The 18,593-nt window shown below is 39.0% G+C and overlaps 9 protein-coding genes across 9 annotated transcripts; 3 read left to right on the top strand and 6 right to left on the bottom strand.

Moving 5' to 3' along the window:
• Positions 1-498: 498 nt before the first annotated feature.
• CBG01933 lies at positions 499-1,920 on the top strand (the record flags this gene model as incomplete). Its single annotated transcript, XM_002643694.1, has 4 exons — positions 499-578; positions 670-924; positions 1,393-1,597; positions 1,648-1,920. The coding sequence occupies 4 exons, from the start codon at positions 499-501 to the stop codon at positions 1,918-1,920; spliced, it is 813 nt and encodes a 270-aa protein (XP_002643740.1).
• Positions 1,921-2,092: 172 nt separating this feature from the next.
• CBG01932 lies at positions 2,093-2,909 on the top strand (the record flags this gene model as incomplete). Its single annotated transcript, XM_002643693.2, has 3 exons — positions 2,093-2,275; positions 2,325-2,528; positions 2,583-2,909. 3 exons carry the CDS (start codon positions 2,093-2,095, stop codon positions 2,907-2,909), a joined length of 714 nt encoding a protein of 237 aa, XP_002643739.2.
• Positions 2,910-3,441: 532 nt separating this feature from the next.
• Positions 3,442-4,241, bottom strand: CBG01931 (the record flags this gene model as incomplete). Its single annotated transcript, XM_002643692.1, has 3 exons — positions 3,442-3,750; positions 3,806-4,009; positions 4,059-4,241. The coding sequence occupies 3 exons, from the start codon at positions 4,239-4,241 to the stop codon at positions 3,442-3,444; spliced, it is 696 nt and encodes a 231-aa protein (XP_002643738.1).
• Positions 4,242-4,413: 172 nt separating this feature from the next.
• On the bottom strand, positions 4,414-4,677 carry CBG01930 (the record flags this gene model as incomplete). The annotated part of the gene is made up of 1 exon (XM_002643691.1): positions 4,414-4,677. A coding segment is annotated over one exon (264 nt), but the record flags the coding sequence as incomplete, so codon positions are not given.
• An 85-nt stretch (positions 4,678-4,762) lies between these two features.
• On the bottom strand, positions 4,763-4,939 carry CBG01929 (the record flags this gene model as incomplete). The annotated part of the gene is made up of 1 exon (XM_002643690.1): positions 4,763-4,939. The coding sequence occupies one exon, from the start codon at positions 4,937-4,939 to the stop codon at positions 4,763-4,765; it is 177 nt and encodes a 58-aa protein (XP_002643736.1).
• Positions 4,940-5,377: 438 nt separating this feature from the next.
• On the bottom strand, positions 5,378-7,559 carry CBG01928 (the record flags this gene model as incomplete). The annotated part of the gene is made up of 4 exons (XM_002643689.1): positions 5,378-5,830; positions 5,881-6,209; positions 6,256-6,424; positions 7,188-7,559. 4 exons carry the CDS (start codon positions 7,557-7,559, stop codon positions 5,378-5,380), a joined length of 1,323 nt encoding a protein of 440 aa, XP_002643735.1.
• Positions 7,560-9,882: 2,323 nt separating this feature from the next.
• CBG01927 lies at positions 9,883-11,393 on the top strand (the record flags this gene model as incomplete). The annotated part of the gene is made up of 6 exons (XM_045238986.1): positions 9,883-10,101; positions 10,162-10,312; positions 10,426-10,703; positions 10,749-11,159; positions 11,201-11,296; positions 11,340-11,393. The coding sequence occupies 6 exons, from the start codon at positions 9,883-9,885 to the stop codon at positions 11,391-11,393; spliced, it is 1,209 nt and encodes a 402-aa protein (XP_045091980.1).
• Positions 11,394-12,988: 1,595 nt separating this feature from the next.
• Positions 12,989-13,706, bottom strand: CBG01926 (the record flags this gene model as incomplete). Its single annotated transcript, XM_002643687.2, has 2 exons — positions 12,989-13,366; positions 13,410-13,706. 2 exons carry the CDS (start codon positions 13,704-13,706, stop codon positions 12,989-12,991), a joined length of 675 nt encoding a protein of 224 aa, XP_002643733.2.
• Positions 13,707-15,095: 1,389 nt separating this feature from the next.
• On the bottom strand, positions 15,096-17,563 carry CBG01925 (the record flags this gene model as incomplete). The annotated part of the gene is made up of 4 exons (XM_002643686.1): positions 15,096-15,791; positions 15,843-16,144; positions 16,191-16,368; positions 17,375-17,563. The coding sequence occupies 4 exons, from the start codon at positions 17,561-17,563 to the stop codon at positions 15,096-15,098; spliced, it is 1,365 nt and encodes a 454-aa protein (XP_002643732.1).
• Positions 17,564-18,593: the final 1,030 nt, after the last annotated feature.

Raw genomic sequence — 18,593 nt, 5'->3', positions numbered from 1 at the left:
CATAACACCTAAAACGTATCCACAAAATCTAAAAAATGATTTTCCCATTTTTCCAGTTTTTCATTATTATCAAAATTCTTGTATTCAGCTCATCCCTACCATATTCTGATGTTTGTTTTTCCCTGTATTGAAGATCACTTGTATCGAAATTATCAATTTCTTAAATTTTCCGTTTTCAGCCCCTTTAACTAAGTTACACACTCCTTTTCGAATAAAACTGTATTTTTGTCACTAGCATTTTTTAGTCGAGATTTTATTGGTCGCGACATTCCATTCGAATATCTTGAACTTTTTCAGAGTTTTCATTTGCTCTGAAATACCTTTTTTGTCATCTAATTCTCATTTTTTAATTTTTTCAGGATATGTGCAAACTCGCGCTCATAATTTTTATTATTACAGCTATTGGAGTCGGGCTGTGGGCCATTATTAGAAGCCAAGACTCCGATCCTTCAGAGTTCGTTTCGAGCACTACTCCGACAACTATGGACATCGTCAATGATGAGGATGGCAGTGCCAATTCACAATACATCACCATCACCATCACATCCATCACTATCTTCTATTGCTTCCTCTCAATCGTGAGTGGATCTAGAATGTTTTTCTGTGCATGGAATTGTCTGCAGGAAGAAGAATTAGAAGGGACAAAATTTGGAAAAAGGAAAAATACAGAAAAACTGTGACGTTCCGCGCTGATCTTGAGGAGATTGTTGAAGATATTGAAGATGGTTTTGAGGATGATTCTGAACCTGCGGAGAGGTGTGTTCCCGAGATGCTCTTCCATAATTCTCCTCGTGTACACTTTGATGACGACTGGGAGGATGAATTTGATGAAGACTGCGAGGAAGAACTTGATGAGGACGACAAGGAAGAATTTGATGAGGACGAAGAAGAATCAAACTCGATTCTTGAAGATGTCGTGGAGCGGTCGACGGAGAATTTGCACGTTCAAGAATAACTAATTCATAATCCCTGAAACGTGTTTTTTCGATCCCTCAAATTTACAGAATTCCCAAAAAAAACTAAAAATGTTATTTTTTTAATTTCTCAATACCTACTTCATCCCTACCCCCTTCTGATGTTTCCTTGCTTCTCTGTCTTGAAAATCTACTGTATTCCTCAATTTTTAATCATCAATTTTTTTTTGAAATTTCCATTTTCAGTCCCCTTCAACAAAGTTACCCACTTCTTTCCAAACAACTTCTTTATCACAGTTAACTTTACTGAAATCACGAAATTATCTGAATTCTCCATATTCATAAAGTGTCTTTTAAAACTTAACAATTTTTGAATTTCAATTATTTATTGGTTGAGAAATCCCATTCAATTATCTGTCACTCTTCTAGAGTTTTGAAGACTCTGTTTTTTGTAGCTAATCCTCATTTACTTTTTCAGGATGGGATACAAACTGGCTCTTATGATGTTCATTGTCGCTTCTATGGGAGTCGGGTTGTGGATCATTGCCGGGAACCAGGAATCCGATCCATCAGAATTCGATTCGAGAAACGCTCCGACAACAATGGATGATGGCAGTGGCTACCTCAAATACAGTACCATCGGCACCGCATTCATAATTCTCTGGTATTGCATCATTTCAATCGTGAGTTGATTTAAAATGTTCTTCTTCCAAACGATCGATTATTTTTTTAGCGCCTGAAATTGGCTGATGAAAGAAGAATCTCGCCGGATAGCAGCTTTTTCGAAGAGGAAGAAGAGGAACAGAGTACGGGCAGAATCGAAACGGTAGAATCCGAATGTGTGGAGGTCATGGATACCAAGGCTGAAGAGGACTCGGAGGACCAGTCGAAGAACGAAACTTTGGAGACGAATCATTTTGAAATGGTTGTTTTCACAAAGGACAATGATGGGGAGCAGAAGGAGTATAGTGGAGACCAATTGGAGACTGCTCATATAATTATCTGAAAGATCCATTCTCAGTCACTTTTAACCAAGTTAACCACTCCTTTCCAAATAAAACTGTATTCTGAACACTAACAATTTTTCGAATCGAAATTTTATTGGTTGTGACCTCCTGTTCAAATATCTGAAACTCCTGTTCTCGGGAAGACTCTGATCTAATCCACATTTTTTCAGGATGATTTACAAGTTTGCTCTCATCCTATGGATCGTCACGACTCTTGCCGTCTCAGCCTGCGTTTCCACAAAGTGCAAGAAGACCGGAACTCTCACAGAATGCCTTACGAGAATAAAGTTCGACCTAATTACCATAGGCTTCTTTTTCTTCGTTCTCTCGATGTTGATCTTTTTCTTGCTAACCGTGAGTTGATCAAAATTGTTTTTCCTCTGAACAATCAATTATTTTTTAGTGCATACTGGTTGCTAGACAATGGAGATCGCGCAGAATCAGAGCTCAAATAATGATCGAAGACGCTCGGAATTTTAATAGCGACTTCTTCTCCGATTTAAATGGAATGGGACGGCATGACGTCTACCTAGTCAACGAAGAAGAGGACTTCAATCAGCTAGAAAGAGGAGTGGCCGACCGAGAGAACCATGGAGGTCCAAAGCAGGTAGCTTTTAATTTAAAGAAGACTGAGCACAGATAATTGATTCGAAAATTTTAGGATATGGCTGATAAACAAGAAATGGCCACGAAAAAGAAGGACCCAGTCCACCGAAGACGCCCCTATGTGCTGATTTCCAAGGAAAAAGTAAAGGAATTGGTGGAGCTGGCGGCGATAGTGAAAATTGTGTACCCAGAGAGTGTTCTCCTCACCATCAATGATTATGATATTGTAAATATCTCACAATCGTATGCCATCGAAAACATGAGAATTTACGGGCCTTCGAACGATAGAACAATTCGGAAATTGAGAAAACTCGTGAAAGCGATAAGGAAGGCTGGACTTGATGAGGTTCGATTTTTTTTTGAATATCGAAGTATCTCTTAGTTCAAATGGGGGGCCAGACACCAAAAAAAAAGTTTTCCTGATATTTTGCATAGAGAACCCCCTTGAGGGGTTGAACTCATGACAGGCAGCTCAGAAGTACAGCGCCGCTACCGGCTGAGCTACGGGGGCGCGAAGGCGCCTGACGACCGATGGTCTACATAAGCGCGGCACGATTTCGTCCCCCGAACTGTCCCTCGAAATTTTTGCTGTCTCGCCTCCTTTAAGTTTTCCGTTACATTGAATGTTATAGAGAGTGTAAAACAGATCTAGACTGAAAACTTTGCATTCACAGAATTTTTCTGAAAATTCCTAGTTTTTCAACTACTCGCCGATCCTTGAACGACATCTGTTTTTTTTACGTTGTCTTCCCGGAATTTGTAAAACCCGAAAAACCAAGAATTTTTAAAACATTCTCTGAATACAAATTTCTTAATCTAGGTCTGTTTAACACCCGCCAAAGTTTTCAGAATGATTACATTCTTGTATATCTAATTTAAAGGTACTGTATTTGAACTAAGAGATACTTCGATATTCAAAAAAAAAATCGAACCTCATCAAGTCCAGCCTTCCTTATCGCTTTCACGAGTTTTCTCAATTTCCGAATTGTTCTATCGTTCGAAGGCCCGTAAATTCTCATGTTTTCGATGGCATACGATTGTGAGATATTTACAATATCATAATCATTGATGGTGAGGAGAACACTCTCTGGGTACACAATTTTCACTATCGCCGCCAGCTCCACCAATTCCTTTACTTTTTCCTTGGAAATCAGCACATAGGGGCGTCTTCGGTGGACTGGGTCCTTCTTTTTCGTGGCCATTTCTTGTTTATCAGCCATATCCTAAAATTTTCGAATCAATTATCTGTGCTCAGTCTTCTTTAAATTTAAAAGCTACCTGCTTTGGACCTCCATGGTTCACTCGGTCGGCCACTCCTCTTTCTAGCTGATTGAAGTCCTCTTCTTCGTTGACTAGGTAGACGTCATGCCGTCCCATTCCATTTAAATCGGAGAAGAAGTCGCTATTAAAATTCCGAGCGTCTTCGATCATTGTTTGAGCTCTGATTCTGCGCGATCTCCATTGTCTAGCAACCAGTATGCACTAAAAAATAATTGATTGTTCAGAGGAAAAACAATTTTGATCAACTCACGGTTAGCAAGAAACAGATCAACATCGAGAGAACGAAGAAAAAGAAGCCTATGGTAATTAGGTCGAACTTTATTCTCGTAAGGCATTCTGTGAGAGTTCCGGTCTTCTTGCACTTTGTGGAAACGCAGGCTGAGACGGCAAGAGTCGTGACGATCCATAGGATGAGAGCAAACTTGTAAATCATCCTGAAAAAATGTGGATTAGATCAGAGTCTTCCCGAGAACAGGAGTTTCAGATATTTGAACAGGAGGTCACAACCAATAAAATTTCGATTCGAAAAATTGTTAGTGTTCAGAATACAGTTTTATTTGGAAAGGAGTGGTTAACTTGGTTAAAAGTGACTGAGAATGGATCTTTCAGATAATTATATGAGCAGTCTCCAATTGGTCTCCACTATACTCCTTCTGCTCCCCATCATTGTCCTTTGTGAAAACAACCATTTCAAAATGATTCGTCTCCAAAGTTTCGTTCTTCGACTGGTCCTCCGAGTCCTCTTCAGCCTTGGTATCCATGACCTCCACACATTCGGATTCTACCGTTTCGATTCTGCCCGTACTCTGTTCCTCTTCTTCCTCTTCGAAAAAGCTGCTATCCGGCGAGATTCTTCTTTCATCAGCCAATTTCAGGCGCTAAAAAAATAATCGATCGTTTGGAAGAAGAACATTTTAAATCAACTCACGATTGAAATGATGCAATACCAGAGAATTATGAATGCGGTGCCGATGGTACTGTATTTGAGGTAGCCACTGCCATCATCCATTGTTGTCGGAGCGTTTCTCGAATCGATTCTGATGGATCGGATTCCTGGTTCCCGGCAATGATCCACAACCCGACTCCCATAGAAGCGACAATGAACATCATAAGAGCCAGTTTGTATCCCATCCTGAAAAAGTAAATGAGGATTAGCTACAAAAAACAGAGTCTTCAAAACTCTAGAAGAGTGACAGATAATTGAATGGGATTTCTCAACCAATAAATAATTGAAATTCAAAAATTGTTAAGTTTTAAAAGACACTTTATGAATATGGAGAATTCAGATAATTTCGTGATTTCAGTAAAGTTAACTGTGATAAAGAAGTTGTTTGGAAAGAAGTGGGTAACTTTGTTGAAGGGGACTGAAAATGGAAATTTCAAAAAAAAATTGATGATTAAAAATTGAGGAATACAGTAGATTTTCAAGACAGAGAAGCAAGGAAACATCAGAAGGGGGTAGGGATGAAGTAGGTATTGAGAAATTAAAAAAATAACATTTTTAGTTTTTTTTGGGAATTCTGTAAATTTGAGGGATCGAAAAAACACGTTTCAGGGATTATGAATTAGTTATTCTTGAACGTGCAAATTCTCCGTCGACCGCTCCACGACATCTTCAAGAATCGAGTTTGATTCTTCTTCGTCCTCATCAAATTCTTCCTTGTCGTCCTCATCAAGTTCTTCCTCGCAGTCTTCATCAAATTCATCCTCCCAGTCGTCATCAAAGTGTACACGAGGAGAATTATGGAAGAGCATCTCGGGAACACACCTCTCCGCAGGTTCAGAATCATCCTCAAAACCATCTTCAATATCTTCAACAATCTCCTCAAGATCAGCGCGGAACGTCACAGTTTTTCTGTATTTTTCCTTTTTCCAAATTTTGTCCCTTGGCTTTGGCACATCAAATAGTCCTTGTTCCATGTAAACAGCAAGATCAACCATCTCCTCCGTATTCTCGTTGAACATATACTTGGGATTTCTTCGATTCTTCTTCCATTCCCTTTTCATACGCCATTTCTTACACTTAAAATTTAAAAAAATTATTTATGAGTAAATAATTTGTTTCAACTTACGCGACAATAGATGCAATAACAGCAGGAGGCAAACAGCAAGAAAATGGTCAGCATGGTAACAACGATGAACAATCCTTTGTTGTTATCTCCCAATTTCTTTTCTTGTTTGACATAGGCAAACTGTTCCTTCAAATTATCGGCAATCGTTGATGCGTTATCCGACGAGGTGGTGTTGAACTCATAGATGATGGTATGACCAATCCGCTCAGACACATAGCGAGCGTTCTCCTCAAAAACCATCGGTCCAATTTGGCTTTTATACCATGGTCTTGTGTCTGGAATATCTGGCGTGCTATAAAACATATCATCCGCGCAATCCATCATAATACCTGAAAACTGGGAACTGGGATATAGATGTAAGACGATTGAACTCACTATCCAGCTTTTCTCCATTTTCTGGTTTCTGAATCGTGACTTTCATACAGGTTGTAGCACATGGATTGTACCGAATCGTTCCGATCACACAATCAGTCAAGGCCCATTCTTCGACCCATCCCATGCTCTGGCCGTGTTCTGCGTTTTGCATGAGCCATCTTCTCAGGTGCTGAAATGAGAAAATAATTCAATTGTTTAAAAAATTCAAAGGTATTTAGAAAATTTTTTAATTACCAATACTTCTTCTGAGGACCAGCACTTTTCCTAAGGACCGAAGTTATTAGGGACAATAATGTATTCTTATGACTGAAACTTCTTTCAAAGACCAACATTTTTTCAGGGACCAAGTTTTTTTTTTCAGGATAAATTTTTTTTTCTCAATGTAAGGACCAAAAGTAGTTCAAGGATTAGACTGTTTTCTGAGGATCGAATATTTTTCTAAGGACCAAAAAAATTTTCCAAAAATAAAACATTTTTAGGGACCAAAACCTATTGTAGAACCAAAAAATTTTCTATGGACTAAAATTATTTCTGAGGACCAATATGTTAGGGACCAAAATTATTCTAAAGACCAAAACTTTTCCTGAAGATCAAAAGTGCAAGGCTTAATATTTTTAGGGACCAAAAATTATTTTAAGAATAGGGATCAATATTTTTAAGTGCCCGAAGTTTATTCGAAGGATCAAAATTTTTGTCAGGATCTTTTTTTTTTTTTGAAAAGACTAAAATGGTTTCAGGGACCTAATTGTTTTCGAAGGTATAAAACTTTTTAGGGATGTTTTTTATTAAAAAATATTTTTATGGACCTAACTTTTTCTAAGGACCAATTTTTCTAAGGACCGACTTTTTAGGGTCCAAAATTTTTGCTGAGGACCAGAGTTTCAGAATGGAGCCCCTTTTTGATACTATTGAAAATCAATAAAAGCACTCACGTAGTTTCCGCCCGTACACTGAGCACATGTCCGCATGCCTGGCGCATTCGTAGTAGTCGTCGTTGGAGTTGGAAGAGTTATGGGAGGGAGAACTGTTGTTCTGACCGCGTCCAAATCCACTCCTTCTTCTACTTCCTTGATCACGTCTCGTTTTTTGTAACCGCTCCAGATCAGGAACTCATCCAAGTTGTGAGCTACCCAAGTCGACACAACCTTCCAGCCTTTCTCGGTTTCGTTGTAGCCTCTGCCGCATAGATATTCTCCGAAATCGTAGAGAGTGTCGAACTTCTGACTCTCCATGGTCATCCAATATGTCACGTATCCGGTACTAACAAATGCAAGAAGGAGGAATAATTCTAGTTTACGCCTCATCCTGAAAATGAAAGTTTTAATAGAGAAAGACTTTTTCAAATAAAAAGTAAGAAATTTTTCTAAAAAGGGCTTAGGCTATCGATTGGGTAGTTAGGTGGTGGTCTTTTATTTCAAAGAGTTCTATAGAAAGATTTGAAAAAAAAACCGAAAAACAATGATCGGGAAAGATGTAGTACCGTCAACTTTGAGCTCAATCATCTCGATTTCTGTGAAAGTCATCAAAACTTTGTCAAGTAATGAAGTATTGGTGATATTATGAGAAGAATTTAACAGCTGTCTGATTTCTGGTATTTCTTAAATGAATCGAGATCAATGAGCTCAAAGATGTCAGTTTGGGTGGGCTAGAGATACATTATATAGATTTGATAAACTACTTTTTCTGATGGTGCCATTCTATTAGAGGGTTGCAGTCTCATTTAAAGGTGGAAAGCTATGACAGGTTTTTTTTCGGTAATTAGGGAGAATAGCCTATAAAGAGAGCTATTAAAGTTATTCGGAATCAAGGTTAGGTGGGACACTGGAAAAGCTAAAAATTGTATCAGATACTAGGCGGGAAATTCTGGAAAATGCGAGAAAAAAAATCATCCGTTCCGTGGCGCCAACTGAAAAAAAAATGAATATCTGCGGCTTAGGGACGGCGCTCTTAGAAAGTGAGAGGCGCAGAGAACTCCGAACATATGTTGTTGGTCTGATTCTGACACATATCGGGTCCGCCTCCCAATCAGACAAAATATAGAGAGATTGAGGAGAATCAGTCAGCGAGACAGTCCAAAGTAGGCGGAGCCGGTCCAGCCAGGCACGGGATCAATCATCATCCGGCTTTTCGAAAACAGAGTGATATCAGTAACAGTTAGCAATCTGGAGGGGCCGCCCCAAAATGAGAGAAATACTGTAAGAATTCAGAGATATTTAGATGATGGGACGGTGGAAAGTAGGGGGGAGCCTACTGACTCATGCTTCGTGAACCATCGAAAATGAGAGGGAAAACAGCGAGAGACTGCAAATAGAAGGTGGAATTGGAATAATAGGAGCTGATCTTTCTGAATTTAAGAATGAGAATGTGTCTTGGAGCTGTGCCACCACGGCAGACTAAATTGACCAAACTATAAACATCTAATGGTCTTGACTGAACTTTCAAAAATGCCTCAGATTTCGGCTTTCCTAACTAACGTAAAACCTGTACTGGAAGGACCCCTCTAGTCCATCTAATTGAAAGGCTCCTTTAATAGAAGGGGCCTTCCGATGTACCTGGAACAATAAAAAAGCTAGACAGGTTTTACAGTAGATTAGTTATCGAAGTAATTATCCGAGATCAGTACTTTCATCCCCTCTTTTCTGATATCCCTCACTATTTTCTTCTAAATTTTTATCCTAATTAGAGTTATTATCAATATCAGCGCCTATCGATCCGTCCTGTCTGCAGTCTCGCTCATTTTTTTTCTCTATCTCTCATTTTCGATGATACACGAAGCATGAGTCACTAGCCCCCCCCCCCCTCCTCTATCCTTCTACAGTCTCATCATTGAACCTCTCTGGATTTTTATTGTATTTTTAATTTTTCGGCAGTCCCATTCACGAAGCATGAGTCAGAAGTCCCTCATCCCCCCCCCCCCCCCCGTAATTTCTATCATCTCATCATCTAGTCTCTCTGGATTCTTATAGTATCACTTTCAATTCTGGCCTTTTTAAATTTCAAGTCTTTCTTGTCATCACTGTTTTTTGCATGATTATTGATCCTCATTAAATTTTAGTTCTAGGATCGTGACAGGACTAGCTAAAAAATTTGAATATTTCATGGATGGTTAGGTTCTTTATGACTATTACAGTACCTCGAATAAAACTCTGGTCCTATGAGTAAAAAACTTTCCCATGGATGAGTTCATTATCCCTTCATAATGTTTACTCTTTGAAGTTCTTGTCCTGATTACCAATACCAGCTCAATATATTCTTATTTCACTCCCTATGTGCTGCCTCTCGCTCCTTTCTCCCTCTCATTTTCGATTGTTCACGAATCATGAGTCACTAGGCTCTCTCCACTGTCTTATTATCTAAATCTCTCTGGATTCTAACTGTATTTTTCTCATTTCTGCGCAGCCCCATCTAAAACGATGTTGTTATTACTGTTTTCTGTTCTGCGTGATTATTGATTCGCTTCAGGCTCAATTTCTTTTCCAATTTATATACTTCATTTTTCCACTCCCTCACGGATATCATAAAATGAAACCTTCTATTTTAAAGAGTTATCCTATTTTTGAAATCCATGGATTTGCTTCATACTGATCTTTCTGTGTTCCAGTTCTCTAATCCCAACTTTTTTTCAGCATGCTGAAAAAACGGCTCATTGCTCTTCTCATTTGGATTCTTCTCGCTATCGGACTCACTGGCTGGCTCATCGTCGAGAGTGCAAAGTTCAGAACTCTCAGTGAACTGGTCTTATCGATTTGGAATGGACCTACAAAAGGAGCTTTGGATGCTCAGTTCGAAAAGGAAATGTTCAAGGATGCACCACGCGTATGTGCTCAGTGTGCAGGAGGAAATTTTGTGAGTTTCATCCGAATTTATTCTTTGAATCTGTTTCTGTAAATTACAGCTCCTAAAAAGATACTTGATGACGTCGTTCAAATTCCGCAGGCTATGGAATGGAAAGAAGACGAGTGGAAGCAAACGGATTGTGTCAATGGTGTGATCCGTTTCCGGAGCTGTCAAACGAGTTGTGCAACCATCATGATTCAGAAGGAGGACACGTTGGACAGTAAGTTTTGCCTTTTTGGTTGTTTTAGAACATAGAACATAGACATGGGGGGGGGGGGGGGAACTTTCAGAAAAGTAATATATAAAAATAATGTCAAAACGATATATTTTCAGGTGTGCTCATGGACTGCGCCCAGTTAAACTTTCTTGCTCTTCATTTCGAAGAAACCGTTGAATACGTGGGAACCCGAGACGGCTGGACCATCACCTATCTTTACAATCGAACATCGTCCGAGAAAGCAGATTGGATCGCTAACAATTTGTCTGGAAAAGTTGGTTATCGTCGGGATGAAGGAGACATGAGTGAAATCAACAAAGCACTCTTGATTCTTTTCTTCATGGCTATCTTTTCTGCCATAGTCACTGTTCTAGGCTGGTACCTCACGAATTTGGTAGGTTGATTTTTTTTAAACCTAAAAAAATCGATTGATTTTCAGTTCATGAAGCTGTCTGCGCATCTGGCAAGGAAAAGACGTCACCAACAACGAAGACGTGCTTTAGAGAAGATGGGAAGCTTTGGAAATGTGGATAGCAGACTGTACAACGACATGGATGGAAGTGAAGAGCTCAAAGTGATCTACACTGTGAAGGAAGAGAAGGTCACAGTCAAGAAGTATTCGGAAAAAAAGCTCATCACCATGGAGTTCGCGAGTCTCGGAAAACCGGAAGAAATTATTGGATGCATCCCCGACAATGCTGAACCGAAGTTGGAGTATGAATGGCGGAGGCTGCAGAAGGAATCTGTAAAGGAAACTAAGGAGACATCTCAGAAGAAAACACAAAAAACTCAAAAAATTGAAGTTGTGAAAGTGGATGAGGAAATGGAAAGACAATTTCTGCACAGCTCTGTGTCCGATTATCAATATTCTTTTAATGAGAAATGTTTTAGGAGAGGCCAATCAGCTTGAATCCGATTGCGGAGCACGCGTATTTTGAGTGGGATGACGAACCAGACAATGCTGATAATCATGAAAATCTGGAGCAGGTAGTCTTGAAGTTAAAAATTCATTGCAAAATCAGTTTTACAGAGAAATCAGCAGAAGATGGAAGAACTGACGGAGATTTCTGGGAGCCATATTTGATGTTAATAATTTAACCCTATTTTTATGATTGTATGTAATGACCCCCCCCCCCACAAAATTAATGTGATGACCCAATTGATACCCTCATTTTAGAACATCGTATTCAAAATTATTTTTCATTTTTCTCGAATTCATCATCACCTGTTATGGTTCATGTTCTTTTACAATCCCTTTTCAATTAAATCCATCCAACTTTTCATCCTTAATTGTTTTTTCATCTTCGAAATTCCCATTATGGGCTTTATCGTAGGCTGTGCTAAAGCCAGGCAAGTGATCGATCATCATGCAGCATTACGAAAACAGAGTGATATCATTAACAGTTAGCAATCTAGAGAAACCGCCTAGAAATAAGTCGAATACTGTAAGAATCCAGAGTGATGGCATGATGAGTCAGTGGGAAGTAGACCGAACCTAGTGACTCATGCTTCGAGAACCGTCGAAACTGAGAGAGAAATGAGCGAGACAGAGAGTAGACAGATTGGAATAAAACCCATTGATAACTTTATAGACAATCAGGCTGATTAGAAAAATACATTTTTGGATCTTAGAATGATAAAGTGAGTTTGGAAATTTTTCGAGACATTTCAAAAAGTTTCATCGAATTCCATCTAAATCTATGGAGATATGTTCAAACTTCATGACTCAATTCAAAAAATCCGATAGCTTTATTCATAAATGAGTGATTTGTTGGCAGCGGCAATAGAAGTTGGTGGGCCGTCCAGGATTCCGGATGAGTCGGTTTGGTCTGCAGTGCTTGCACAACTTTGGGATCCGTTGTAAACGTTTTTCATATTTCCTATACTTGTAGACGTGGTACTATAAAAGTGAGTAGTTTTTCAGGAAACCCCAAGCTATATCTTCTACCTGGCGAAAAATAAAACATCCCATCATACAGACAGAAATCGTGAGAAAAAAGAGCATAGACGCCGCGAGAAAATATTTGAAGAGCACTGTTTTTCGAAAATACAAGACAAGTTTGTAGATTTGGAAAGTGGTGTATTTTGCTCTTTCTTCATCACTAGAGTATTGAATCGCTAATCTGTGCTTATCAATCCATTGATAATCAAAAACATAATTAGAGTTACTGATTGGATCGAAGGTGTCTTCATAGACTAGCCATCCTCCAAATGAGCAAGATATAAGAAATATAATGATGGCCAGAAGCAGAAGTACGGATCTTTTCATAATCTGAAAAATCGAAGGGTGGGTAATAACAGAAAATATAAATCGAATCAGATATCTGAAGAGTTACTGTACCCGTGAACTGGTATAATGAATAATCAAAAACATTAGTCATTAAACTTTATTATTCAAACGATAAAAGTAGAATCAGAAAAAAAACCGTTCCTCCAATATATACCGTATTTCTTCTAATAGAATTCCACCCAACCCTTTAACTTTGAACCCAATTATCTCGATTCTGGTGCAAGGTATCAAAATTTTATCAACTGATGAATCATTTATCTCAATTTCATCAGTATTTTATCAGTTGACAAATGTTTGATACCTTGCGCAAGACTTGAGATAATTTTGCTTAAAGTTTACAGTTTGGGTGGGCTCCTATTGGAGGATATTTAGTTACTACCACAGTTGCTCTAAAAAAAGAAAACAACTCTTCCGTAATTTTGTGGATCCTGGTGATCTGCAATCGATGTGCTTGGACCAACAGTCACCGTTTGATGGGAATGGATTGATTGATAGTCCTGTTCTTCCTCTTCTTCGATTGGAATCACTGTGTCCTTTGCCTTCGCCCAGTGATTCATCTTGAGATAGGTGAATTCGTGGTTTGCCGGGATTCCAGACTTCGATTCATCGAAAGCAATTGAGACTTCTGTATTTCTGTTTCTAGGGGCCGCTTCTGGGATTTCATAATCTAATCCAAGGGTAGGAACCACTGGGTAGGAAGTCCAAGGGTCATCATATTCTGTGCTTCTATATAGAGGAGTATCGTATGGTCGCTTAGGGCGTTTTTCCTAAAAAAAGTATTCTATTGGGAACCACCTTCAAAGAACTCACTTTGCAGATACACATGAAATAGACAAATATAATGTTTCCAACGGTCCAAAGAATGACACAGAGCAGAATCAGCAATTTCAGTAACAGCGGATGGCTCAGACGATCTTTAAAATGCATAGCGGCGTATACCGCTAGAATATGAAAATCATCGATTACGGTACTGTTTTCGAATGGTGCCGATTCTCCGGTTAATTTCTCATCAAGCCAGTCAATAGCCTTGAAACGACTGACTTCCGAAACGCGAGGATAGTAGATACAGAAAAGCAGAGTTCCGCCAACCAAAATGACAATCAGCATTAGGATGAAATACAGTACCAGGTATTTTTTGCCATTCATCTTCCAATAGAATAGGGTGAAAGTAGGGGGAAGAAGTAGGAAAAATAACCAAAAATGGAAAGTGCCTTCAGTTTTATAGGCTCCAGAGTGATGGTATCAATATGCAAATCAAATTGATTTCTTTCAGCCCCTCCCCCCGAAACAAAAAAGGAGATAAACTTCCCCATAAAAAAACAAGGGAGCAGGGAGAAAGAGGAGAGAACGTTGCATTTATAATTCGAGATTGATGCGCCATTGTTTTATCACCTTGGGATTTTGTATGGTTTTATGAAAATTTATATGAGAAAAGGAAACCGAATGGAATTGATCTCTGGTTGAAATTATGTTGAATCAGACGGAGCCCATATTAATAAAAAACAATTGTTATGGTATCACAATTCTTACTTTTGGAATCACGTAATTCAAGTGTAATCGTGAATATCCGATAAATCGGGTTTTTAGTTATAAGTTTTAATATTTGGAAAGATCGAATACGGTAGTACGGCTGAAAACAAAGAAGCCCAAAAATGTTTCCAACGGGTCAGCTTCTTGAAATTGTGTCACCACTACAAGCTAAATTAGCTCATATACAACCCTATGAAGCCAACCAATTTAATTTCCTTGTTACCCTATTTTCTCTAACAGAAGCTTATTGAAACTGTCAACTTTAAGCTCAATTATCTCGATTCTTGTGAAAGATATCAACATTTTTCCAACTGATACAATAATGTGATATTATGATGCATATAATCAGTAGAAAACTTTCTGATATTTCTCACAGGAATCGAGCGAAATTGAGATTACAGTTACCGGCTGGAGTATATAAGAGGGAATACGGTAGACATTCAAAAATTGATGCCCTATAATCAATTTGCTCTTCAATTCTCAGTCGCTCACTTATTTCAATCATTATCCTAATAAGTACATTAAGCAGCAAGCTCCGCCTACTTTCTTTATCTCACAGCTTCAGAATTTCTTAGCAGTCTAAGCTTAATCTCACAAACTCCGCTTTCGAAATTAGCTCGTCTTTAACCAAAAACTTTCAATTTTTCAATAAATTTCTACTCTGAAATCCCTGAAAATTAGCTTTAAAGAAATATGATGGCGCAGCTATACCGTACCAGAAAAAATACACAAAACTCAGAAAAGAACTAGAAACCTGGGGAAAAGAAGGGATTTCATCTCAATTTCAAATCTCAATGAGCAGATGGCTGTTACAAAAAAAAAATACGGAAACCGGTCACTTTTTAGAAAAAAAGGCACTAGAATGGGGGACAACGGGATTCAATTATCATTCTTACACGCATCATTTAAAGCAAGACTGGGGGAAGTGTGGGGGAGATTTTTTTCAGAAATTATTTAAAAATAGGTTTAACAGGGACAATTAGGGGAGACTTTGTATGAAGAATTGGGATTTCTCGGGAAAAGTAATAAGAATTGAAGAGCGATGCGATTCTCAAGCTTATCCATTGAGCTTCTCCTCTTCTTCTTGGATCTTGTAGACAACCTCCTGGACCGCATCATTGATAGTCTTGACATCTGATGGCTCCTCGAAGATTTCATAGCTTGCTTAGTTTCATGGTCATCGATGTCGATTTCTTCGGTTGTGTAGAGTTTCTCTCGATGGTAATGCTCCGCGTCGGAATCAACGTCCCCAGCAAAGTAGGCATTGGCAGTTTCTTCATCAAGCAAAAAGGTTTCATCCACATCGCTCTCGGATTCAGAGACTTTCTGGACCAACTCTTGGACGACATCGTTAGCAACGAGCTCCTCACCAGCCTTTGACTCGATTTCTTCAACGTCGACAGCTTCATCTGCTGTCTTCTCCTCGAAGACATCAGGCTCCGTCTTCCGGGTGAAATTCACGTACTCGTGAGACTCCTGAGTGTCGTGCTCGTGAGAATCCTGGGTGTCTACTTCGTCGATACGAGTAAGCATCATGTCGGTAGTCAATCCTCCAGCATTGTGGTTCGCAAGTTCCACAATTACATCAGTTTCTGGGACATAGCTCAGAATACGACCAATATATTCTCTTCTGCGATTTAGACGTCGAAGTCTATCGTCAATCTGTAAAACGTATACAGTTTATTTCACTATCCAAACTCTTAAAAAACTCACCGAGAGTAAGCAATACCAACAAAGCATGAAGCCAATCAAGAATGGAATGACCACGAGAACCACGATATAAATGACTACGGTAGATGTTTTGTAGGTTTCGTAGACGTGTCTTCGCAGGACCTGTCCCACGTGGCGCTTGTAGATTTCCGTGTAGTTTGTAGTGTAGAGCGTGAAATCGAAGGTGATTTCGTATCTATCAGTGTACGTCTTCAGAGTTTCGTTGTCACTCGTCTTATCTCCCATGAAGAATGGCAGATCGGTTCCCCAGCGGAATAAATCATCAGCACAATCCGAGAGAACACCTGAAGCTCTTTCGTGAAAAGAATATACTCTTATCTTTCGCCGTACCTTCAGCTTGGTAAGTTTGTTGGTCTTGAAGATGTCTGGATACGGTAACGAAGACGCATCTCCCTTCACAATACTGAAAAGTACCTTTTGCTTGAAGGCAATCAGTCTCAACCCAGTCCTCGCGCCACGTCGTCAGTTTGTATTGAATTGGTCCAGTCATCAGAACGCGGTGATCATCCTAAAATTTTATGGGTTAAATTCAAATTTTGGATTCTGACTGGATATATGTACTAGTCTTTCGTGAGGATCATGCAGCATAACGGTACGGGACACGACTTCTCGTGAGATATTCTCATTTTCAAGAATTAAAGCTACAGTGAGACCTGAGATAAAAGGGCTGGCCCTCCTATCTTTCCACGCTCTTTTTGGAGGGCCTCTCTATGAGGGGCTCCTCATCTAAAGGGGTCTTTCTATATTTCCAGGAATTTCTTCCGAATATTTTTAGTGAAAAAGCAGTTTTTAGTGACAGAACACATTTCACCGTAAAACATATATTAGAAGGGCCCATTGAATCAAAGTGTCTTCCTAGAAACCCTAAAACATAGAAGGGTCAGCCCTTCTAATACATGTTTTAGGGTAATTGTCCCATTTTATCGTTTCTGTTCGTTTAAAATTCATTTTAGCACATTTGAATATTTTTCGAAAAATAGTTTGAAAATGCCAAGGGGGTACCCCAGGGATATTTTTCTTCAAAAAGTTTTTTTCTGGAAAATCTAGAAAGCTTTTCCAGATCATAGAGGAACATTTGAAATTGTAATTACAATCAAAAAAACTTTCAAAATCTTTCACCAATCATCAATTTTATTCCTCTCAAAAATCAGAATGTAGTTTGAAAAATGATTCAAAAAAAGTTTCTCAAAGCATATGACATAAGCAGCTTATAAGTTTTCAATAAAGAAGAATGATCCCCTAAAGTTTTCAAGTTTTTTTCGAAAAAAAAATTTCGCAAAAAAAATCACCATGGGGTCCCCCCTTTGCTTTTGCCATTTCTCAGATTTTGAACCTGATTTTCTCGAAAATGGTAGCTCTTCAGCGAAAACAAAATACGTATTTGAAAAGGTCTCATTCTCAGCTTTCGAATGATATAAGTCTCATACCGAAGTTCCACCCCCGTTTACAACCTTCCCCAGTAAGGGTAATTGTCCCACATTTTTTGCTAATCTAAAAAAAACCAGAAAACTCACAAACGTTCCAGAAGTGCATCTGAAGCAGTACCGCGGTACTTGTGGAATAGCTTTTGCTTCTCGTTGCTTAATAAAAAGTGAGGCGATGAGCTTCTTGTACCAGTCCGGCTGGAAACGCTCGCTCCCAGCATCCACCTTCACCGAGCCGACGACGAGCAGGAAGAGAGTGATGAAGATTTTCAACCGCATTCTGTAAATCACGGTATTATGAGGACTTAAAGCAGCAAGAAACAAGAAAAAAGCTGAGAAATGAGCGCAAAATACGATTAAAAAAAACACAGCACCCCAAAAAAATAAAACACACATAGAACTCAAGAACACATATGAATGGTGAGACTGACACCCGGTGGGGGCTAGAGATGGAGAGGGTGCAGATGCTGTGACAAAAATTTTGAAAGGATGGACATAGAACTCCCGCCTGCTAGGGAGCTAGAGATCATGAGATTCAGGGAGAATTAGTTGACGAGTGTGTTATATGGGGGTATGGCCTAAAAAAAGAATGTTCCGAAGACCCCGAAATTTTGAATGATCAATCATCAAACAGTTCGAATGATTTGAGAACAATAAAACAAAAAATGAGTCATAATGGGATAGGCTTTCGAGAAAAACAGAGAAAAAATTTGAGGAAAAATTTAGGGAGGAAAAATTGGGGGACCGAAATTTTAGAGGGAACTGAGGGAATCAAATTCTTGGGATTTTGAAAGATAAAGGTTAGGTACAGGTAAATCGTTGCCTGGACGATCAAAAGCGACAGGAGAAATGGATCTGAAAATATTTTCAGAAAGTTGAGGAGGATTTTATAGATTTTCAAGAGCTAATGCTGAATGGATCTACCGTAATCTTTGTGGGTCTACAGTGAGAGCTCGTGGATCTACCGTAAACGCTCGTGGATCTGCCGTGATCTTTAAAGAAGTCAGGAAATTTTGAAAATTTTCCATACTTTTACAAAAATCGTGAGCTCAGCGGCCTCCGAAATTGTAGTTCTTAAAATTATTGGAACTGTAATCAGATTATTGTCATTTCAATGTTCTTGATATCGAGGTAATTGGGATTACTTTAATCAGGATCTACCGTAATCTTTGTGGGTCTATCGTGAAAGCTCGTGGATCTACCGGTAACTGTTACCGGTTTAAATATATAAGAGGGAATACGGTAGACATTCAAAAATTGATGCCCTATAATCAATTTGCTCTTCAATTCTCAGTCGCTCACTTATTTC

Source organism: Caenorhabditis briggsae, assembly GCF_000004555.2.
Source record: "Caenorhabditis briggsae complete genome, chrX, whole genome shotgun sequence".
In the NCBI taxonomy this organism is placed as follows: domain Eukaryota; kingdom Metazoa; phylum Nematoda; class Chromadorea; order Rhabditida; family Rhabditidae; genus Caenorhabditis; species Caenorhabditis briggsae.
Note: the sequence above shows the minus strand (reverse complement) of the source record. Positions and strands in the feature narration are given on the sequence as shown.